This window comes from Notothenia coriiceps, unplaced genomic scaffold, assembly GCF_000735185.1.
Source record: "Notothenia coriiceps isolate Sejong01 unplaced genomic scaffold, NC01 NC01_scaffold00024957, whole genome shotgun sequence".
Taxonomy (NCBI): domain Eukaryota; kingdom Metazoa; phylum Chordata; class Actinopteri; order Perciformes; family Nototheniidae; genus Notothenia; species Notothenia coriiceps.
Window position 1 is genome coordinate 1 of NW_011357658.1, and position 23,357 is coordinate 23,357.

General features: G+C 40.3%; 4 protein-coding genes across 8 annotated transcripts; 1 reads left to right on the forward strand and 3 right to left on the reverse strand.

Moving 5' to 3' along the window:
* Positions 1 to 2,378: 2,378 nt before the first annotated feature.
* On the reverse strand, positions 2,379 to 7,896 carry LOC104955893 (inositol-trisphosphate 3-kinase A). Its single transcript, XM_010783290.1, has 8 exons — positions 7,837 to 7,896; positions 6,810 to 7,658; positions 5,205 to 5,289; positions 4,612 to 4,825; positions 3,976 to 4,180; positions 3,783 to 3,884; positions 3,425 to 3,496; positions 2,379 to 3,009 (listed from the first exon to the last, which is right to left on the reverse strand). The coding sequence occupies exons 1-8, from the start codon at positions 7,894 to 7,896 to the stop codon at positions 2,758 to 2,760; spliced, it is 1,839 nt and encodes a 612-aa protein (XP_010781592.1). The 3' UTR covers positions 2,379 to 2,757.
* A 197-nt stretch (positions 7,897 to 8,093) lies between these two features.
* On the reverse strand, positions 8,094 to 13,885 carry LOC104955888 (BSCL2 lipid droplet biogenesis associated, seipin). 2 transcript variants are annotated; one of them, XM_010783281.1, is made up of 10 exons: positions 13,799 to 13,885; positions 11,858 to 12,110; positions 11,674 to 11,752; positions 11,443 to 11,586; positions 11,300 to 11,335; positions 10,185 to 10,319; positions 10,006 to 10,103; positions 9,347 to 9,476; positions 9,132 to 9,189; positions 8,094 to 9,038 (listed from the first exon to the last, which is right to left on the reverse strand). In XM_010783281.1, exons 2-10 carry the CDS (start codon positions 12,103 to 12,105, stop codon positions 9,004 to 9,006), a joined length of 963 nt encoding a protein of 320 aa, XP_010781583.1. In that variant the 5' UTR covers positions 12,106 to 12,110; positions 13,799 to 13,885; the 3' UTR covers positions 8,094 to 9,003. The 2 variants fall into 2 exon arrangements, with proteins under 2 accessions (XP_010781583.1, XP_010781584.1); XM_010783282.1 differs by lacking the exon at positions 11,300 to 11,335.
* Positions 13,886 to 14,844: 959 nt separating this feature from the next.
* On the forward strand, positions 14,845 to 17,048 carry rnaseh2c (ribonuclease H2, subunit C). Of its 3 annotated transcripts, none has more exons than XM_010783284.1 (5): positions 14,845 to 14,950; positions 15,395 to 15,549; positions 16,187 to 16,299; positions 16,442 to 16,561; positions 16,831 to 17,048. In XM_010783284.1, the coding sequence occupies exons 2-5, from the start codon at positions 15,396 to 15,398 to the stop codon at positions 16,852 to 16,854; spliced, it is 411 nt and encodes a 136-aa protein (XP_010781586.1). In that variant the 5' UTR covers positions 14,845 to 14,950; position 15,395; the 3' UTR covers positions 16,855 to 17,048. The 3 variants fall into 3 exon arrangements, with proteins under 3 accessions (XP_010781586.1, XP_010781587.1, XP_010781585.1); XM_010783285.1 differs by having other exon boundaries at positions 14,857 to 14,947; positions 15,393 to 15,549; XM_010783283.1 differs by lacking the exon at positions 14,845 to 14,950 and adding an exon at positions 14,961 to 15,044.
* Positions 17,049 to 19,532: 2,484 nt separating this feature from the next.
* On the reverse strand, positions 19,533 to 23,351 carry zbtb3 (zinc finger and BTB domain containing 3). 2 transcript variants are annotated; one of them, XM_010783286.1, is made up of 3 exons: positions 23,297 to 23,351; positions 21,396 to 22,219; positions 19,533 to 21,010 (listed from the first exon to the last, which is right to left on the reverse strand). In XM_010783286.1, exons 2-3 carry the CDS (start codon positions 22,214 to 22,216, stop codon positions 19,936 to 19,938), a joined length of 1,896 nt encoding a protein of 631 aa, XP_010781588.1. In that variant the 5' UTR covers positions 22,217 to 22,219; positions 23,297 to 23,351; the 3' UTR covers positions 19,533 to 19,935. The 2 variants fall into 2 exon arrangements, with proteins under 2 accessions (XP_010781588.1, XP_010781590.1); XM_010783288.1 differs by lacking the exon at positions 23,297 to 23,351 and adding an exon at positions 22,854 to 22,903.
* Positions 23,352 to 23,357: the final 6 nt, after the last annotated feature.

A 23,357-nucleotide genomic window follows, 5' to 3' on the forward strand; every position in this document is an offset into this window, starting at 1 on the left:
AATTCCAAGGGCAGCGGTCAGTGCAGCTGACAGTAATACACCTCTGTGCTGCTCACATGCTGAAGTTGATAAAGGAGACAAAACTATTATTTTTGTACTGTTTTGCCCTCCTTNCAATCAACTTCAGCATGTGAGCAGCACAGAGGTGTATTAATGTCAGCTGCACTGGCCGCTGCCCTTGGAATTAAGATAAGGTTTTATAGAATAAAGGTTTCACAAATCTGAAACTGTGTTATAAAGAATCTTTAGCCTCTGTGGGATAATCCAGTCCAGATTTGATGAGTCTGAGTCTAGTGGTTTTAGATCAGGACCTGGTCTAATGTGGTCAGGATGCGAAAAAAGCACTGAAATCTCCCTTGTTTGTATTTTCACAAATAGAATAAAGGTTTCACAAATCTGAAACTGTGTTATAAAGAATCTTTAGACCCTCTGGGATAATCCAATCCAGATTTGATGAGCGTAGGTCTAGTGGTTTTAGATCAGGACCTGGTCTAATGTGGTCTAGCTTTTAAAAAGCTGCAAAATCTCCCTGTTTTTATTTTCACAAATAGAATAAAGGTTTCACTAAATCTGAAACGGTGTTATAAAGAATCTTTAGACTCCTTGGGATAATCCAGTCCAGATTTGATGAGTCTAGGTCTAGTGGTTTCAGATCAGGACCTGGTCTAATGTGGTCAGGATGCGAAAAAAGCACTGAAATCTTCCCTTGTTTGTATTTTCACAAATAAAATAAAGGTTTCACAAATCTAAAACTGTGTTATAAAGAATCTTTAGACCCTCTGGGATAATCCAGTCCAGATTTGATGAGTCTAGGTCTAGTAGTTTCAGATCAGGACCTGGTCTAATGTGGTCTACATGTAAAAAAAGCACTGAAATCTCCCTTTTTTGTGTTTTCACAAATAGAATTAAGTTTTCACAAATACTGCGGCTCCAAAACGGCTTTTCTTTTAGTATCACTTCTGGAGTTTATGTTTTAGTTAGATTTAGCAATGTTTTGTGGTGTGATTGAATCGAGTACACATGTATCTCCAAATTCATTTAATCTAATCATATCAATCTTGTTATTAGGTACCATTCCATTATGTTTTTTATACTAATCTGATTGTCTGCAAATACATTGAAATATTCATTCATATTGATACTTAAAGAGTGGGATATGTCACCCATGTATAGATATACTATATGTTTGGTAATTAAATTTATTTTAATGTATTTGTATGTTTTATTTTACAATTGCATATCAGAAACATATTACTCTACAAAGTGGGACCCCATGTAAAGGAAACTGTTCACCTATTTTTATTAATTATGACTACCAACCAGAGCAGTATGAGATCAGTTTGTTTTATGGCATCCTGTGTGGGTCAGTGAGGACAAAGGCAAGCAAATGGTTAGCTCTGTCTGGAATATAACAAAGGATGGCTTTGAACAGATTCATTTATTTCATTTTAGGCTGCATCCTCCCACTCCCTGACGCCCTCAGGTTGAGGTAACCCCATCAGATCATTGTATTTGCTCGGGTATTCTGAGTTGGCCGGATACACATTGGTCCCGGCTTCAGGCACCTGGCCTCTTAAATCTCCCCCTGTCTGCTGCCAGGTCTGGGCTTTGTGCCACTATTGTGGGCTCAGTGTCTCTACATCCTGGAACATACCCGTCCGCTCATCTGTTCTCGGACACATTCAGAGAGGGCTTCTCACTTTGTATTCACATACATGATACCTATTATAGTTGCAGAATAAAGTCATAGAAGACAATTTCCCATTTGTGGGAGCAAACCTAGACCATGAGTAAAATGATTATTTCTGTATATGGTAAATACTTTTTATATCTTGGTTTTTCCCCACCCATGTTGATTCCACATGATTATACGTTTTTGTCTCATTCTATCAATCATCACAGATTAAGCATGTTAACTTGGGTCTATTCGATAAATCCTTTGAAGTCCTTTTTTCAGCCTCTCAAATATGAAGAGTTCCTGTTTTCTTTGTTTTATATAATGTATAACTAAATATCTATAGACTGACTAATCAAGACGTTTAATTTGATTTCATTTTGATCTTTGAGAAACTGGGATATACACTTTTTATTTACCAAAATGTGAATTGACTAATCTATAAAATTGTAAGCAGGTTACTCAATGAGTTAATCAATAGTAATCAATAATAACAACAGTTGTTTGTTGCAGCTTTAGTTATATGGAAAAAGACCGGATAGTGTCATGATTTGTTCATTTCGATTAGCTTGGACTGTCTTATATGTCTAATATAAGTTAAATTAACTATAACTATGTCTTTTTTGTACGCCTTTAAGAGGAAAAATAAACATTTTAGCTGCGTGATAAGGCTAAATAATTAAAATGTTTAAATAAAGCAAAATCTTCTTGTTTATCAATGCATTTAGTATTTATTTTTGTTGACAGTATTTGGTCCTTTACAAATATTAAAAAAGGAAACAAAAAAGGAGAAAAGGTATTTAAACACTGTCTCTACTTTTACGGTACATGCCAGATGTACAATTGCAAGACAACCACATTACATTTCTATTGATATTATCTAAATAATACGCCGTCAGTCCTCTTCCCCTGCCTTTGAGGAAGATCCCCCCATAAACAAATCCTCCCCTGCTGTGCGTCTTCCAGATAGAGAATCTAACAATGCAACAGTTCAAAGTGTAACAGCAGTGATGTATCCATCTGATCCTGAATATAAGTGTTTTTTAGTGGGAGTTGGTTACCCCCACATCTCTCAGTGTACTTCATGCAACACTCTGCTCTTCTCCGCAGTTGTCCTCCTGCTGAGAGGAGGCCACACTGATGGCCTGGCTCAGAGAAGTGATGAGGGACGTCAGACCGATGAGGTAGCCGTCTTCCCGGCTCCCCTCGGCCCATGGGATGTTGTGTCGGAGCTCAAGCCTGTCAGGCAAAGGGGTCGTCTTCCCAAAGTCTATCATCCACACGCTGGCCTTGCTGCTGTGGTCGTGGACAAAGAGGAGCGAGCTGCCAATCACCTGATCAGGTCAAACAGATAAATCCTTTATTTATTTAATTATGTAATAAGAAGATGGACCCCCTTGAGACTTCAGATATCTTGTTTTCAAGGAGCCTCAGGCACTTAACATCGAGGTTAACAAATGTTTAAACAACTGATAATAAACAAATTAAATTGTATAATCAGCATAGATAAATGAACAAGGACATAGCCTACATATAAGGACACTGCCTTAAGCCTGTTTTACAAAATGATAGCTTGAAAAGGATGAATATAATAGAAACACATTATGTATATAATAAAGGTAAAAAATGAAAACAAGTTGGTTGACTATAAACAAGCAAAGAAGATTAAGAAAGCGTTGATTCAGATCAATTTTTATCAATTTGATTTAAGGCGGAAATTTATGATATATTAATTGTCTCGAAACCAACCTCATGGCTCCTGAAAAACAGTGAATTCTTCAGGGCTTCGCTCAGGGCCAGGAGTCTGGAGTGATACGCTTTCTGAGTGCACACATGGGCAGAGGTGAGATTTAGCAGACACAGATACATCACAGGGTAAAGGATTAACGTACAAAAGGAAACGTAAATTGGGAAGAATATAATTTTACAACTACAACTACAAACAACATAATAGAGGTCAAGAAGCGACACTGGAAATGTAACTAGTGTTTAACGGACAGCCAGCCAGCCAGCCAGCCAGCCAGCCAGCCAGCCAGACTGACAGACAGACAGACAGACAGACAGACAGACAGACAGACAGACAGACAGACAGACAGACAAAACTGACCAGGATATCCAGCTGACTCCGGGTGAAGTAGAGCATTGCCTCAGTGACCTTAGCTAAAGTCAGAATTTTCCTAAAATCCCTTTGGACACTGCCATCCTCCATCTGAGTCACACAGAAAATAAGCACAGCAGCACAGACATCACTTGATAAGAACAATCCAGGTGAATGGCAATTTTTTCATAAATAGTCCTACCATGATGCCCTCTATCCTGAAGCCCAGCGTGGACGTAGAGTTGGTGGTATCCCTCCACTGAAGGTACCGACTCTTGGTCACCGCTTTCTGTTCGTGTTCCTCCACTGATGGAGCGGAAGGGTCTACTTTCACCATCTTCTGGTACATGTCACTCCGTAGGGTGACCTTGGTCTGGGTTTTTGCCAACTCCTCCTCCTGGTATGTCCTGAGAAAGAAACTGTAATGTATTTAAAAACACACTGCTTTGCTTCCACCACTCAGACCCTCATTTGATCTTAACTAACTATTTTCTACAATATCGAATGAAATGCCTGCAAGACTGTTGTGGTCACCAATGAGCAACTTTACCAGGCATAAGGACATGGGCCTAAAATGTCACTGGTAGACATGTACCAATAAGAAAGAAAATGTATTACGACCAGGAGATGCTAAGCACCTGCCTCCGAAGAGACACAAATGTCTAGAAGGGGCAAAACTAGACAGACACAAAAAAACTACAAAACCAAGGCAAAGCATATCAAAATCTGCTCCTACTTAGAAGAGATGGTAGTGCCTTTTCCATGTCTCGCTGTCTATTCTATGATTTCGTCCATGTAGTCGCTGCTGGTCAAAATAAATATTTACTCTCTAGCCTACCTCACTCCCATCTTGCAGTCCATGATGACAGGTCTCCTCAGGCCGCTCAGCAGGTCCTCCAGGCGGATGTAGCAGTGCTCCCCTCTGGTGACGCAGCCGTGGTACTGCGGGACGAAGGGTCTCAGCGCATCTCTCATCAGGGAGTCCAGACACTTTGCCTCCACTTCACAGTACAGTTTCAACACCTCCCCTCCCTCACTCAGCTGGAAGTTACCTGGTGATGACAGTACCAAGGGAAGCAGAGACAACCATTAGGAATATTAGCTATCCACATGTGTTTAATAAAACAAGAAGGCCGATAACATCATTTGTTGTGTTTTTTCCTTTTTTAAATTGAACAAACCTTCTTATTAGATGAGAAACCTTTACTCAGAGATGGTTGACATGATTAAATGTGTTGGTGCATGGTGGATGAACTATGACAAAGTCTGTTAAAACAGCAGCAGTGATGTATGCACAGTGAGATAACCATCACAGCATGAATCTACACCATTTAAGTGAATTTAAGTGGTCTGATCGCTCTCATATTTATCTCTAAACTTGAACAAAGTAGTTTCTGAGTGCCTGCATGTGTCTGTTTTGGATGAACATGCCTTGATGTCCAGCCAGCTGGACCCAGGAGCCCTGCCGCCGCAGAGACCAGTGCATCATGGTCAGGTAGGTCTTCCAGGAGCGGCTCTGAGGCCCAAAAGAAGAGCAGATTATGTTTGAGTCTTCATGCAAGGCCAACAGGTAGAAAAGCCTTTTCTAGTATGCATTGTTTTTGAAGAGGAAGATTAGACCTTTGGCAAGGCCACAGGGGTAAAGAACACAGAGAAACACATCCCCCTGCAGGCAGTTCAGAGTTCATCTAAACCTGAACATCTGCATGCAAGTTGAAAGGCTCCAGGCTGAACCAGGAACTTGATTTAGTGAGGAGACAGTGGGCTATAAAAACAATCATGGTTTGGTTATCTAATTATTAAAAATAATTACCTAAAATCAGCCCTGATTTGAGACAAATTACAATTAGATTCAAGTCACATAGTAAAGGATAAGGTTATGTATCACAACTTAGTACTTTTTTTTAACATATGTAACATTAAGCTGTTATTTTGCATTTATTTATAGAAGGACCATGCATACAAAAGCATTAATCTCAGCAAAGAGAAGAGATGCAATATGCCAGATTATAGCTAATAGCTCATTTCCATCTGTGGTCCTCAGGCAGGTTCACTGTCTGTGGCTCTTTCCTGCTGTAACGATGCAAATGTCCACTCTGTGGGACTAATAAAGGTATTCTGATTCTGATTCTGATAACCTGATCACATCTTTAATTCCAGCTTTACAATATGGTAATTTTGATTTGTATAGGCAGCTTATATGCTGTATCAAATAGGTGACAACCAAAGGTCTACACGCAGGTCTACCTCAAAGAAGATATTTTGATTTGTCTTAGTAGTAAAAATACAGGTCAATAATGGCTATGTTCTATTTATATTGTTCCAGGAAGATATGACAGTAACCCAGCATGAACAATAACAGGACCTTGAAACTGAAGCAGCCTTCATTTCTGGAACCATCACTCATTTAATTATTTACACCTGTGCTTTTGCAACTGTGACCATTTAAATAACTGAAAGCTCACTCTGTATGGTACAAACACCTATAAAGTCCTTTGTGCCCGTCTAAAAGTGTTAGCGCAGTGTCTGTCTGTGTGTTTGGCTTTTACCAACAGCGCATACCTCAACAGTTATGATCTGTTTTGTATATACACAAAGCAGCTGCCACCAGGCACACCAAAGAAAAACTAAATAAACAAGGGAAGCAAAGGTAGACCAGAGCATGCTTAGTGGAGTCCCTTTCACACAATGTCTACATTATATGCTATATATGCTTAGTTCACCTTCTTATATAGTGCTCTTTTATTTAGTCGAGGCTTACTATGTACAACAATGCTAAATACTGAGAAGATCTACTCCCTCCTCCTACTCCCACTGCCCGCTTTCCTCTACTGTCCTATCTACGGCAGCCAGAGCCAGGCATGCAAACACCATTCAAATCCGACTTTTGTCAAAGTCCTCTTTCAAGCCGATGCAAATCAGCAGGACCACAGGTGTGAATGACAGTTGAGAAATGTAGTTGTATTAAGCCATCGCCATGGAAAGTGCATAGTCTGAGCTAGCAGATGCAAGACAACGTGTGAAACTGCATCTCACCTTCCTGAAGGCCCTCCTCTTTGAGCCAACATCCTCTCCTTCACTGAAGACCTCATCGCTCTCTGCTGAGGAGAAGTTGATGGAGGAGCTGGAGGAGGTGGAGGAGGAGGAGTGCAGAAGCTTGGAAAGGATTGGATGTGGGGAGGACCACTGATGTGTTGTGGAGCCCTCTTTGATTCCTATCAGCTCCTCGGCCTCTCCATCCCTCCTCTCTTGGGTCTCCCCGCTCCCCTCGTTCTCCCCCTCTGACGATGTCTTCCTCTCTTCATCCACTTCTTCAATCTCAAAACTACAGTTTCTACCTCTGCAGTGTTGCCACTTGCTGTTTGTGCCCCCTTCCATCTCCTTATCCTCACACTCGCTCTTCTCTTCCACTCTTCTATTCCCACTCCACCTCTCCAATCCATCTGTATCAACTTCACCACGGCCCCCCACCCTTTCCTTCCTCCTCATCCTCCATTGTTCCTTTACTTCATCCCTTGCGCATCTTGGGATCGATTCAATGTTTCTTTCTGTGCCTTGACAGACCTCATTCCTGTCTTCCCTCATCATGTCGCTCGACTGACTGAGCTCATCGTCTCCATCCCCGTCCTCTCCGAGTCCCCCAATGCACTGATTGTAAGGGGGGAAGCTCTTTGTGGACTGAAGTCTGGGTCTGGATCTCACTTTGACCCTCCTGCAGCTACTGGAAGTCCCTTCTCTAATTGTCAGATGTTGGTACGTCTTATCTGAAGAAAAGTCAGTATCCATTGTTGGCTTGTTCTCCGTCTCCATCTCCATCCCCTCCATGTAGTTATCATCCGTCATCACATCCATCTCACGGTCCAGTGTGAGAGCGTAGGTGTGCGCCTACTCCATGAACACGTGCTTATACAAAAACAGGGAAAGATACACAGTTTTGAATGTGTTTGAGGAAATTCATTTACAAGTCTAAACTCCAGTTTAACACCTCCACAGCAATATTTCTAAGCTTTCTTCAAATTACACAAATGGAAATATAGAACTGCATGTGGATAACTTACCTTACCTGTGTCTGCCACCTGTTAGAAAGCACTGTGACCGTCAGTGAGCTACATCTCTCTCTCATTCTCACTGGTGGTGCAAAGTTTTGCATGCAGTGACGTCATTAAGTTTCCAAAGCTTCAAGAGGACATCCAGGATCGACACTACGTCAGATAGCAGGATGGAAATACTATAACGTGTCCTCCAATAATGAGAGTGCACTTTGTGTGTTAACTGTTTAGAGGCAGTATTCTCTGAAAATATTCAAACAAAAGCCTGATGAAACATTTTTGTAAAGGTTTTATTGCAACAGTTTAACAGAATGTACACTTAAGAAATCATTTGCAGCCATTACTTAATAACTCACATAACTAAATCTGTGTTCATATATTTTTTGAAGTAGAAAGAGGCAAAAACAGGTTTGATATCTTTGTGCATTTTGATCAAGTAACGAAAAACAGGTTTTAAGAAGTTTTAAAACATTTAACATCATCTGCTTTTATTACTCTAATATTTCTATTGTGAAAATTTGGATTGTCATCATAGTTGTCATTCAGTTAAGCAAGATCCTTTTCACACAAACCTTATTGAAATAACTTAACTTCACAGTATTTGTGAGGTGGACTACTCAGTTAGAAAAAAAAAACAGTGAGCAGGTTTTAAGAACTTAGAGAAATATGTTAGTCGGCATGTCTTTACATTAAACATTAAACAGCTTTACAATCTGGCATTTCATACAGCTACAGCTAAAGGGAATATAGTATTTCCATAGAAATAACAATTCAGGGTTATAATCAGATTATTTCACAATTTCATGTTTTTGTCTGTATGTATCATTATACCTATTTACTTTCTAATGTCTTATCGAATTATTGAATATTGTTGAACATTTTCTTTTGATTGAACTAATAATCCAAAGTTTGAGGTGCAGAGTATTAACAAAGGCACTAACATTGAGAGACTTGAAACAGTGCTGAAAGAGTGTGAGACAAACACAGAGCTTCAGAAGTCTGTGGGTGCTTTCTGAGTCATTTCCAGCCGTCTCAAGTATTCACCATTACATCTTGTTATCGCTCACTACACTTTCTCATTATCCTTGAAAGGCCTCCGAATCGTATTTAAATCTGAGGTTGAAGCTGTCTGTTCTGCAGCTCTGGGTTGTTGCAACAGTGCAGATGGGGCCTCTCTCCGCTCACATTCGTCGTGGACCCACCAGCTCTGCTGTACCTACCGAGGGATCCATTATTTTAGTCATTATCAAGTGTCTTAGGCAAATAACTTTAAAAAACATTGAAATTCTCTCAGTGTGTTTTTTTGTACCTCCAGCAGCATTGCTGTGCTCCTCTTGGTTGATGTTCCGACCGCCATCTGTTCTGAGCTGTAAACAAGCAGAAGAACATGCACTCAGAGCTCGTTGAGGCTGAGACACAACACCCGAGAGGAATATATTTCACGTTATCATGGAACAGCAAACTCATGAAGTGTGCAGGGCTGCAGCTGCAGTTACGTGTCTGCACTAACGGCTCTTCTCTCACCTGCACTGGTGCCCAATCCTCTTTCAACAGCAGCTTCACATAGCTGAGGACGAAGAGGAGACTGAGGAAGACAAAGTTACTGGACACGCCCACCAGGGCTGAGAGGAGAGGGAAGTTGAACAACAAATATCTAATAGAGAATACAAAGATAGAAGTCATTATAACTTGTATTATTATATCATATGTTGTATACTTTTTATTCAGACGTGCAGAAAGGATTTTATATTTTTGACACATGCAGGAACCAGACAGTAGTGCTCCATTGTAAGCAGGTGCAGTTTAGTAGATAAAAGAGTTCCTGCATGAAGTCTAATGTACGTTAGAGGGTCAGCATGCTCTTCTTCAGTGATCGTGATGTTATGTTAAATGTTTGTTTTCCTTGTATCATGTCTTAATATTTGTCCTTCTTTGATGTTGCAAATGGAGCTGCTGAGTTTTTCATATGTCTTTGGGGTTTTGAACGGCAATGGCCAAGTGACGATCACTTCCATTATATTCAAGATGAGGGAGGCATCTTCTCCATCTCTCCAACCCTCTAAATCTAAATTAATATATGTGACTGGGGTGGGGGTTACTGTGACTGTTCCTCTGTTTTTCTTCTTGTTTCATCATCAGATATTTAACATCAGATCTAAATTAAAACATGGTACAGATGTTACCTTATACCAGTGAAGTGGGCATGTACGTTGAGCTGGGATGAGTAGATCTGCACTTTGTTGGAGATGATCTCAATGACGGCCGTGACCGATGGGAGATACTATACACATGAAGGCAAACTTTTGAGTCAACAAAACACATGACACATTTTAACACGTCGATGAAGCAGTCCAGGACTCACTGGGTCGTCCGTGTAGTCTGAGAAGAGCTCCACCTCCAGCACTTGTTTCTGCTCAGAGACTCCGGTCAGAAAGGCCGGCAGGAACAGCAGCGTGCTCAGAGACCTCAGCAGCTCTGAGCGGTACCGGAGCATGCTCTAAACCGCAGGGCAACACAGTCATACAGACATAGTACTGTCAATACATTATTTCAGTCTGTAACAGATTACATTTAATTAGGATTACTCAATCAGATTACATAAAATAAGAGCCTGTATCTATCATCTATTTATCACATACATATCAGACCAGAAATCTTAGAACTTTTATTCATTGCTATTAACATATGAATAGCTCGTCCCATATGGACATACAGTAAACACACATGCAAAACCTTTACCTTTGCATATAACTCAATTATTTGGTTATGTTTAATGTTTAATAAGCGTTGACAAAAGGCTGATCTCAGTGGACTCCCCCTTGTACAGTGTTATAAAGTGTAATACAATAGTTCTGTAAAGTTCTTCTGTTTTAAACTTTTTGTGTTGTCTCAGTTCTAGTTTTAGGCCTCATTCTGGCATTGCATGTGACTGAAAGGTCTTTCAAATAGACTATTTTGTGTTTCTATATACATAAAATTCAAAACACATTATGCAAAAACAACCAAAAATGCAGCTTTAGTAAAAATACCATATCAACACCTCTTTACTAAAGTTTGAGGCTTCAAAATAAGTAGTACTGGTTTCTTTTTGTAAACACTCAATCGAGTAAGGAGGGCAGGTTGCCGAGTAATCGAGTAATTTAAGTCAGAGGATCTTAAGCTGCTGTAAGGACCACATTCCCAAATAAATAGCAACTAAACAAAACTTGACAAACAATAGAGAAAAAAAAGAACTGGGTTGCAAATATCCGGCAGTACCTTTGGTGAAGGAGAATAGCTGATTTAAAGGAATAATAGCATACTTTACACATAAGATATATGTATGATGTATTTCATTTAAAAATCATTCACATGTTTGTGTGGACATCTCTATCATCACCTGAACACTGAGATCACATTCTGTTGCAGCAAGCACAAGCAGTCTAATCTGAACAGGCTGAGTGATTAAAGGTTAATGTGCGTCAGCGCTGTACTCACAAAGCGAGAGCTTGACGCGGACAGCAGTAGTCTTGCCTGAGAAACACACAGCAATGCAAAAGTGAATCATTGAGCATGAACTAACAATGAAGCATTATTTGATTTAAGGCACACATTTGGAGATGAACAAATCAACAACTCACAGAGCGAGCAGAGGAGGCAACCTGCCCTCCTTTCCCAGAGAAACAGGTAGTCTTGATCATGAACATCCCCAACTCCTGATTGGTCGGAGAATCAGGCATGTCCAGCTGCAGAGACATCTGATAGGCCTGGCCAAATGTCAGCACCTGAATGTACAATTTGAAAAGGTAACACTCATGGGAGAAGAGATAGATACAAATACACAGATTGATGCACAGCAAATTCATACATACATGTTTCTTATTCCTCATCAGAGAGATGTTGGCCATTGGATAAGAGCATAGAAAAGAGGCAGGAGATTCACAGTCCGTCCTGTAGACAAACATGGGAAAGCCAGAAAGATAAAATTACAAAACATAACATAAATTAAACATAAATTACAGTCTGATGCAGCTGGACAAGATATGACATACACACCTGTAGTGATAGTGCACAGGTGTGGAAAAGGCCGCCATGGGCATGTAAGAGTAGTAGAAGCTGCCATATAAAAAGGCTGAAATCCAGAGGAGCAGAAAGACAATGGAGAACACAGTAAATCCCTGAATAACTCTCTGACGGGCGCGTGACATCCACGTGACAACAGCATCCTGGAGCCCCAGCAGCGCCCCAAACATTCGAGCTGAAGGTTCTCCATCTCCTGAACGCATATCACTCTTATGACCCATGAAATCTAAACATAAAAAAAGAGAGTACATTTATTTTTTGGAAAAGCAGATTAGTACAGAGTTAACCTGGAACAGTTGATAAAAACCACATTTTATGCCACCACAAGTATGATTTACTGTAAAGACATAATGAAAATGATCACAATGGATTTTGTCCATATTTCACTTTAAGTAAAATTCCCATCAAGAACTGTTTTGCAGAGGCAGAACCAAGTCATTGTTTTGAAAGTCAAAAGTAAGTCTCAAGTCTCTGCAGTCAAGTCCCAAGTCAAGACTGACAAGTCCCGGGTGCCCTTTAGCTCACCTGTTGGTGACACTTGTACAAAGGCTCCTTTTGATATAAAGAGACCTTAAGTAGCTGACTACTTTGAATCTGAATGCTGCCCTTTGCTGCATATCACCCCCCACCCCCCCTTTTCCTGTCCACCTTCAGCAGTACTGTATACAAAATGAAAACATCCCCAAAAAAAGGTCACCTGAAGAAAATAACTTTCAAATTTGGTTTGCAGTCCAAAATAGATCATCATGTGTTTATCACCAAATGTAATTTCATCTTAAACATACACATTCAATTACTGCTGTTTGCTTTTTGTTGACCATGTATGGCATAGTTTTTGGAAGGAAGGAAATCATCTTTGGTATATTTTTCTACTGGAGTTCACTAACAGTTCTTCATGGTTCTATCCTGTGACTTGATTGGATGCTGTTAGATAAAACATGGAAGTGGAACATGATAATTAAGTGTTGAATTAGCTGATTTTCAGGTCAGAAGGCTCAGTCCAAGAGAAGTCATGAGACGTCAGTGCTTAAGTTAAACTTCAGTCTCCAGTCATCAATTAGTGGCTTGAGTCTAAAACTCCTGCTGTTTTATTTCTAGGAAAATTGTGGTTGATGTTTTCATGATGTCCAGAAACAAGCCCCACTTTGATAGCAGTGATGGCTGTGAAACCACTGAGTCTGATCTCAGTCACAAGCAGAGGCCTTTAGCATCAGATGACTGAACCAACTGTGTCAACAGTCAACTGCCGCTCTGACTGTATTACTGACAAGAAGCATCTAAGAAAAAAAGTCAAAAGAATCTGGATGTTTTGACAAAATATGTACTGTGTAATAATGTTGGTGGATTGATGTTTAATTTTCTGTTTTAGTATAAGCTGTTTAATTTCTCATTTCATGCTACTTATAGTGATCGAATATATCACAGTAGCCAAGTATTTAATATTAAGTATACTTTTTCATGCCACTTTCTGCTTCTCGTCCACCACATTTAAGAAGAATGAAGAGTTTATGTTATAAATAAAACGAAATATGTGACTTTGTACAAATAGAGATGAGAATTTTTCATTTGAAAGAAAACTATTTGAATAATTTAAACATCAAACATTTATAGTTGGCGGCTTCACTAATGTGGATTTGCGTATTTTCCTTTTTTAATTAGTTTATCATTCATTTTGAGTTTTGTAACAGTGGTTATACAAAATAAACATTGTAAAGGTGTCACAGCGCCATCTCTCTACATTGGGCACTTTTACTTTTGAGTCTTTAAATGTTCCTGATTATACTAACTGTACATACTCTTACTTTAATAAGATTTCCAATGCAAATCGAAAATATGTTTTGTCTATTTAAACATCCATGTGATATCCATCAACAACATGCCTGAAACAGAATTATTTTGTTATAGAAAACTCACCTCTGGCCAACTGTGAGTATTAGGAAATCACTTCTGTTTCCCCTGAAGCGTCTTTATCCACAGCTTGACCCTGTCTGGATAAAATGTTGTGATCCTTCAATAACTTCGGCTGCTGAAATAGCTGCCATTGGACAGGTTTAGTCCATCCCACATGATGAGAGACGCTCTGCCAACTGGAACAGAGTTCTCAGTGTTAAATATGACACTGACAACAAGGCCAAGGCTTGAGAAGTTTTAAGAACTATACTTCTTACTATTAAAACCACATATAGTTTATGTTTGGTGGACAAAATAGACAAATAAAGAGTACAATTACAGAAAGTTAAAGCTACTGAATTGTTATCATTAATCCAAGTAGGAATACAATGCTAACATCTACTATGTTTTTGTTTTGGGAATTGTTTAAACTAATTGATACATTGCATTGCCTTCTATGGCAATGTTAGGGGATCATTTGACCTCATGGGCAGCTTTCATTTCAAGTTTATTCTTGCCTTTTCCTTTGATTCGTAAATCGAGGGTAAAACAAACAACTTTAAAATAATCTGTAGATTAATCCATAATGAAAATATTTGTTATTTGCAGCCCAAATTCTTTGTATTTTTGCACATCCTAATCCACATTTATACACACATTTCATTTTACTTTGATAGAGCTCAGTCTTAAACTGTTACATTAAGCACATTGATCTGTTCGTCTTGATCCTGCATTGACTTTTTGTACTTAGAGAGTTGTCCTTCTAAAGGAACATGGGATAAAGCCCAACGTATCTTATGTTAGTATCCTACTGTGCAAGACCTTATTCCATATTTTGAATACGAAATACCTAAAAAAGAAGGGATGAAAGTGCAGATACTACTGCTACTCTGTTGTGACTAATTATGTTAACACAATTTGATAGACATAATCTTGGCTCAAAGAACAAGAAGGAAGACAATAAAATAATCAAGAAAACAACAGATCTAAAAAAGCAGAACAAGTAAAATAGTATCCCTCCACTAGGGGGAGACATACCTTAATGCAAGAGAAAGAACTCGCCAAAAAACACCTAGCAGCCTAGAAGAAGACACTTTCGTCCAATCACACGCAGTCTGGCTATAACCGGAAGAGGTCCAATTCATTTCACAAAAACATTTTGAAAACTGCTAAAAGGTTTGATCCAACTATATTCAATTATTCCATATTGAAGTCACGTAATAACGCGCTAAAAGCTATCTCTAATGATTCAAGAAAACACGCTCATAGGGTACATATATTTAATAGATGAGGCATGCTTTTTATTTTATGTAAAGTCCGATGGTTTTCTACTGATACAATTATTTGTCCTTAACATTTCATTGAAGCCTTATGAAAAAAATATGTATAATACATATTTATACACTGTCTATGTACTGGTAATCAGATCACTTTAACGGACCTTACTTTTTTTTTGCACCTGAACTTAATAAATTATCAGTTTTTCTAAATGGGGGAGAAATACTTATCTGGTGTAGCCAGTGCATACATCTTAAACATCACCTTTTTACATGTATCAAATCACAGCAAGACATTTCAGGTTTTAAATGTGTTTTGTTCTCTTCTGTCTTCTCATCGCAGCATGTCCTGTAACAGCAGTATGACCCGGGTTAACGTGTCCTCTGTGGGCCAGGCGCAGAGGGTCCCAGTCCACCTCATGCCCTGTGATATTGAACACAATGGGCCGGCCCAGGTCTCACAATACCTCACTGCCACCACCAAAGACTGCAAACTAGGTACACTCAACCTCTCTGACAGTAGACCAAAGCTGACTGTTACTGGTCTGCTATTTATAGAAAACAACGATGGAGATAAAAACAAATGCAATTTATCCAATGTCAGGATGGTCAACATATCAGAAGGCCTAAGTTATTTTTCTAATCAAAAATAAATAAAACAGCAAAATTATGACCATGTATAATCCACAGCTTTTAGAAAATGATTGAGGATGCTTTGATTTAGTTAGTCACAAAGATTGATTAACAAAGGTGTTTCTAATGTTTTTAGTAAGCTGAGCTCACTTAAAGACATAGAAAGCAAACCTAGTGAAACCACTTCCTCAAAATAGTATAAAACAGATAGGTAGTTTCCATACCCTTTACAAAACCCTGAAAGCAGAAAACAGAATATGTAAATTTGACACAAAAGAACATCATAGGTGAAACACTAGGAACTAGACTGAAATGCTGACTGGTCTGCAGAGCTATGTTTTATGTGTAAATGTTGCAGATATCCTTAGAATATATTCTGTTCTTGTCTTGATGATTTTTATTCTTTTGTGTGACGGACATTAAGTTGTTGGTCAGGTGACCTTTAAAACTTTGTCATTTTTTGTGTCTAACTACAATCCTTTGTACATTTTTCTCCTTACAGAGAAGATGGTATCATTCAGAGGGCGTGGGTTGAAGGGCCAGGAGCTCAGCTGTCCTCAGGGCTACACTGGCTTAGTGCTGAAAGAGACCAATAAGCCCGGCTCTGACCAAGAGGTAAACATCTGACGCTGACCCGCAGTCTGGTTCAGCCAAACATAAGGCAGAGCTCTGATTGCACGGAAGATAACATCTGATTTCAGTTTGGTAACTATTTTGTTATTATGTGTACTTAATAGTAATTTATATGTGTTTTCAGGACAGGACAGTGAAGGTATCATCTGTGTTTGACAAGCTGACCTACTGGAACCTGGAGACGCCACCAAACTCTGACGATACCGTTGTGATGGCAATGGATTGGCCAGAGTTGGCTAAGGCGGTGAGTTGTTCTGTTTGTAGCCAACTTTACAGAAGGCTGTTAAATCAAAGACAAGATCAATTTGTGGCACCCAATGAAAAGTTTCTTTAAGTAAATTAAGTGTCCTGGAACACTGATTTGTATTAGGTGTGATTCAAAGCGTCGTCCAGTTGACAAATGTTCTAACAAGTGTTAACAGTAACATCTGTCCCATAAGTTCAGTTCATCGTTAAGTGCTGTTAAAATGAATGAATGAAAATTAATTGTCATTATAATGTTTTCCCTGACAGATCCACGGGCCAGTAGAAGGCTGAAGAGAGAAAAACGTATTTGATGCTGAAGGATGGCGTGTCACGAGTGAACACTTTAAAGTTGACTTGCAACAGACAGTGAAATAAGTGCTACAAGTTCAGTGTAATTGTGTTACAACTGAAGAATAACAAATAACAAATGTTTATATTTTTTTACATTTTCTTTTGTAGTGAAATAAAAAGAAACTAAAGGGTAATGTTTAGTGACCAACCTGTGTGATTTTGTGATTCACTGAAACGGCAACATGAACACAATGTTTTACTAAACAGTGTTTATTCACAAATGTACCTTTTAGATTTTGCACACAATGACTGAACTCCACCTGCCAAGTACTCAAAACTCTTTTATGGTAAGAACCATTACATTATTATTATTTTAAGTACAAAAAATGTACTTCCAAAACATGTAAAATGGCGTTGAACAACAAATTCAGTTGACAGTCATTTAGGCACATTTCAAGTATACATATAAAGAGGGGGCTGAATTACTGCATGTAAAAAAATGCTCAAACTGTATAATCTGTGATTATGGCAAAGGTCACACAGGCAGTAAGAAAAGCTAAACACAAACAGGGAAGAGCCCCACACTGCACGTCCCCACCAATTGCCATCCTACTGCATTTTGGCGTAAAGTTTGTATAGTTTAACATTTAAAATTTTCAAGAAAAGACAATGAAATGTTGCAAAATCATATGTTAGGATAATACAGAAAGTGCTATGCTGTATGGCTGCCACTGTATTATTTCTGGGTCAGCTGTCTATTTATGAATTATTCCTAAACGAAGACTTCTTACTGCATCAAAAGAAGATAAGGTTATGAAGAAACAAGGTAAAGGACTTTTGGCACAGTTGATTTTCTACTTCATCAGATATACTGTACATATCTTATGTTCATGATGTGGCTTCTTTAAAACTGATGCAAGGAAAAACTTGTATTACAAGTTATAAATTAAAAACATCTGAGTTTTTGCAGGGATTTTCTTTGTAGATTTCCTACCACTTCACAATAAGACTACCCTTATAAATGATTCATAAAGGGTTTCTAATTAGGTTATTAATTAGGTTGTAAACACTTTATTAATCATTAAGAACCATTTATAACCCAGTTCTAACATAGTTTTCATACATCCACACAGGCTCACTATTTAGCAAGATGACTAAGTCTTGTATTGGCTACCTAGTTTATTTCGTCTTCTTCATCAGCCACCATCCTTACCTGTTGTTCACTGAGTTGATTCCCCCCCCCTCCCTTCCATCTTGATGTTTCTTGGCATCTCTTTATGACCATTTATTTACGAGTTATTAACATTTATAGTTGCCAAAAGGGAGCCTTATTGTAAAGTGTAAAACACATTCCCATTTATTCATGAGTTACTATCATTTAGAATAAGGCTTAGCAGTACAGATAAATGTGGGCTCACTATTTGGCAAGCAACCGGTCACAGTTGCCCTGTTTATCTCATGTCTTATAAAGGCTTATTAATGATTTATAAAGTGTTCACAACCTAATTAATAAATGAATTACAAACTATTCGTAAACCCTTTATAAGGGTAGTCTTATTGTAAAGTGGTACCGACAGTACAATGCTACAATAAACGTTGCTGGTAGAGTCACACACTTAGAAGGCAGTCGTACACATTACAACTCATGTAACTAATGAAATTAAAAACAACAGCTTTCTCGTATTTGTGTTTTGAGTTGAAATAGCAAACACTTAAAATAGGGAGTCACAGCTTCTGAATATTCAACAACTTTTATGTTTTTGATACATTTTTTTACCTACAAAAACGTAGGAACGCAGCGTCCACACGGCGGCATGCGTTGAAGCTTGCAGGTGGGCGTGTCTGAAACTCGACCAACAACCAATCACATGAATCTCCCGCCCTGGACAAGGTTGATTGGCAAAAGCTTGTATCGGCCCGTCCACACACAGGCATGAAATCTTTTAAAGCTTCGCCCATTCACTTGAATGGGGTGACGTAGAAGATTTTTAATCTTCGCCGAACTGCATTGTGGGGAGCGGAGCATGGCTTTGCAAGCATCGTGAGCATCAAAAGTTGAGCAATGTTCAACTTTTGATGCTCCCAATGCTTGCGAAGCTGGCATCAGCCAATCAAATCCCGTTTATGCAAATCCCGCCAGTGCAAGCGCTAGCCAATCAAACCGCATGTACTGTATGCAGATACCGCTGCGGTCTTTTCCATATGTCATAAAATGTTGGATAAATTAATCATCGCTGTTGGAAATGTCCCGGTCCTTTACGACTGCTCTCTGTTCACCTACCGGGACCTAAACCGGAGGAACCAGGCATGGAGGGAGGTGGCAGAGACAGTTGGTGAAACTGGTAGGTTTTCACCTGTTTGGGGAGTTTATATCCAGTTTACTTCGTTTTAACATTGAATGGACAGGCTTTGTATGCCGGGGGCGGGCGGAAGATTCCTGGAAGATTCCTGATTGGTTGTTGGTCGCCTTGGGCGCGTGAAATCGGCAAGCTTCAGACACGCCCAGCATCAAGATTTTTCAAGATTTTTTTCATGCCTGTGTGTGGACGGGCCGATATGATCCGTCGAAGCTTCAAAAGTTGAACGTTGCTCAACTTTTGCAGCGAGCAACGCGTAGCGACGCTCCCACAATGCAGTTTGGCGAAGCGTGACGTCACCCCATTCAAAGTGAATGGGCAGAAGCGTTGAAGCTTCAACGCACGCCGCCGTGTGGACGGGCCGTAACAATGTTTTATTTGCTCTGATCTTCAGATCTGCCGGCCAATAACAGCATTTCATCTAATATTGGGCCAAAGTCAGTAAAGAGGAGCGGGCAAGAGATGGCTGCCGCTGAACATTTTTGAAGCTGCTATCATGAACGTGTTGAATAAACTGGACTGGACCAAATTTCAATTTGGGTGTGGCAATGTCAAGCCAGATATAAATATTATTTTGTATGTTTTTCACAATATTTTTGAAATGATTATAGACCAATCAGATAATTGATTAGAGAGTAATCGAGAAATGTAGAATAAAATTTATGATATTAAGGTTAAGGTATGTGCGCATGAGTATAGAAATACAATAAGGTGTGTGTGTGTGTTAACTAAGAGGTGGTGGTGGTAGTGGTGGTAGTGGTGGTAGTGGTGGTTGTGGTGGTTGTGGTGGCAGGGAGGGGTCCATGTCGGCCTTGCAGCGTTTGGCTGGCAGTGAGTTGTCGTGAGCTTTGCGTATGTGTCTGTACAGGTCCCCTGATTGTGTGTAGCTCCGGTAGCAGTAGCGACACTCATAAGGACGCTCCCGTGTGTGCACAATGGCGTGGCGCCTTAATGTGTATGTACATGAGAACGTCTTTCCACACACTCCACATGTGGGGACGTCCTCCACAAAGTTCCCCATAGTGTCCTGGAAGTCCTGGAAGTAGGCAGGATGCTCCGAATGCTGCTGGGCTGCGGATGGAGGAACCAAGGGGAAGGAGGAAGTGTCCTGCGAGGAAGGGCCAGCACCAGAGGAGGAAGAGGAGGGAGAGAGGGGAAAGGAGTAGTCATTTGAATGAGAAGCCATTTGTGAGAGGCCCTGTGGATGGGAGGAGAGAAACTGAGGGCTGTGCAGCTCCTCTTCTTCCTCATACTCATCGTCTACTTCCATAACTGGTTCCGCTCCCTCCTCTAACTCTTCATCAGATATAACAATGGCCTCCACTTTTATGTTCACATTCTCTCCATCATTGTTGTCTGTCCTCATTCTGCCCATAAGAGGGTGAGATCTTTCATTTGTAGTGGGGGGTGAAGCTCCCATATTCCCCTCAGATCCTCTAAGGGTTTGTGTCCGAGTAGCCCGGCAGAAGTCCGAGCTTTGGGGTTGAAGCGACATAGTGTTCTGGATTCGAATTTGGGGGAGTGTACGCTGTGTTGGCGAGTGTGCTGGGTTGCGTGCGGTTAGGGCTGATGTTTGGATTAAATTGACCATCTGTTGTCCTCTGCCTGATGTACCCCTGTAGTCAGCCTCTGAGGGTTTCCTTACAGAGACATCACATGCCAGTCGGTGATCGTCCTGTAGGAGGCTGGTGGAGAAACCGGGTCCTGACTGGGAATAAGCAACCACTGACCGACTGCTAGCCTGGCTCACTGGCACCACGGAGGAAGAAGACGAGGAGGGCTGCTGGTTATTGCTGTTGCTGATGGAAGAAAGACAGAAAGAAAGATATAGTGTAAACAGTGGAGAGATGCACCGATCGCCAGCCGCTGGTGAAAACCGTCCGCTTGTCAGATGGTTTGACTCGTACATTACATTTTTCTATGGTGAAATGACACAGCTAGACATGAACATCACTTTAACAAAAACAATTATGTTACTTAGTGCAAAAATATTTATGTATTCTGTAAATTTGGGGGAACAATCTCAAGGTTTAAAAAAAAAGTTAATCAGCCACAAAAGTGCTATCCGTGGATCTCCACTTAATTAACAGGTTTTTTTTAAAAACAACAAATCAGATAAAAATGTATTCCAGTACACGGAGGAACTCCTTTTAAAACAGTATGGAAGTTACAACAGACTCATACCTGTATGTCTCAGTGGTGCTGCAAGGGCTGCAGAGTGCAGACCCGTCACCATGACCTCCGGACCCCGACCTGGAGTGACCTCCCTGGGCAGACCGGCCTGTTATGAGGCCCTGAATCAGTTCTCTGGTGGGGGCCAGAGGAGATGCATCCATGCCTGGCTGTGTGGTATCAGCGATGTCAGGGCTCAGAGGAGTCTGAACTCGTGCTTCTGAAGACCCCGCCCCAGTCCTACTCTCAGACTTTACAGATTGACGCCTCTCTGTCATTATACACACTGGTAAGTATGGTGCTGCCATGGCGACTGGATCCAAGAGATCTCCTGCCATGGCCAGCACTGGCTCAGCTCCACCGTCCCCCCCACCGTCTCTCCCTGTCTCTATTGCCCTTCTCGCTCCAGTGCTTTCTTCAGAGCGAGTGCTATCAGCCTCAGCCAGAGGACCCCGTCGCTGCAGTCGTTTCTTGCAGACTCTTACAACCTCATTCATATGCAGAAAGCTTGCAGCTGCCAATATGTCCTCCACTGGTGGAGACTCGCCCAGCTGTAGAACGCCTTCATAGACAAAGTCCAAGAGCAAGCTAAATGCAGCAGCGGTGACAATGTCGCTGTCGAGTGTGACAGAGCTGCTGCTGCTGTTTCCACCAAGGACGCCTTGAGGATCTGAGTAGAACATGTGGAAGAAAGGTGAGCAAGAGGCCAAAACAGCTCTGTGAGCCAGGAAACGAGATGAGCCCACCAGGACAGTGCAGTCACAGAGGAAGCCCCGCTGGCGCTGGGAACGCAGAGCTGACAGCAGCTGCTGAGAATGCTGGGGGAACTCCATCACCTGAACATAAAAGAAGAGAAATAAAGAGAGAAAGCAAAGACATAAGAATCAGGTAATCTAAATTCCAAATACAAGTTTCCCTCCTTACCACCAAGGGTATATTACCATGTAGAAAATGTACGCATTATTTTGGACAATATCTGACATTAATGATATATTTGTGCTCAATGTTGACTGTTTTCTGAGTGTGTTCTTACTATTAAACTGTCTAAGTTTAAATTCAGTTTCCCTTCAAATTAAGAATTTTAAATGTGTACAAATTAACCAATGATCAGTTGATGTTTAAGAATCAAGACTTACAATGGCAAAGCAGTGAATACTGAAGAAAAAAATGAATGAGCCAACCAAATAGAAAATCAAAGGTTTCATAGGTTTGGAAAATCATAAACCTTATCCTTAATGGGAACCCCTTTTGAGTGCACTCAAGGTTCCTGCACACTCGGTCAAAGTAGAGGACTTGTAACTCTTTGTTGTACTCAATCTGTTGTTAGCCCTTAAGTTAACCTGGCTTCAATGTAAAATAAATGTCTGCTAGTAAACCAATAAACATAAAATCGACATATACATATATAATAATGTTTCTTGGCACATGTTGAGTAATAAACATGTCCACATAAAGAAGTAGGATACTTACAGAAGGTAATGTTCTTTCTCCTATTGATTATTATTGACAGTTAAGTCATCACGTCTTAACGCATCTAACGTAACGTTTCCATGACGACCTGCTTGAAGTCTCCAGTGCACTGGCAGGCCAGCGTCCTCTTGCTTTGTTACACTTTAAAGACGACAGCCAATGGCATGCAGTTGAGAAAAACGAATATGGCAAACAACACAAAATGAATCATAGAAACCCCATATTTTATCAAATGGCAATATTATCCAGCTCTAGTTGAACTATGCTAACATTAGTTAGCCAACTAAGCCCAACCTCTGTATGAAATCCAGCACCGGTAGTCACAGCAACCGCAGGGTTTTTGTTTTGAGTTATATCATCATGAGGTATAAGTTACCGTAAAATGACAGCATGCATTTGGGGATGTGTTTTTTTTAACGATGATATTATGAATATTGTCTTACCTGCAGCTGCTGTCTGATGTTTTCTTCCAGGACAAAATGCAGCTTTCTTCTTCTGTGGTGC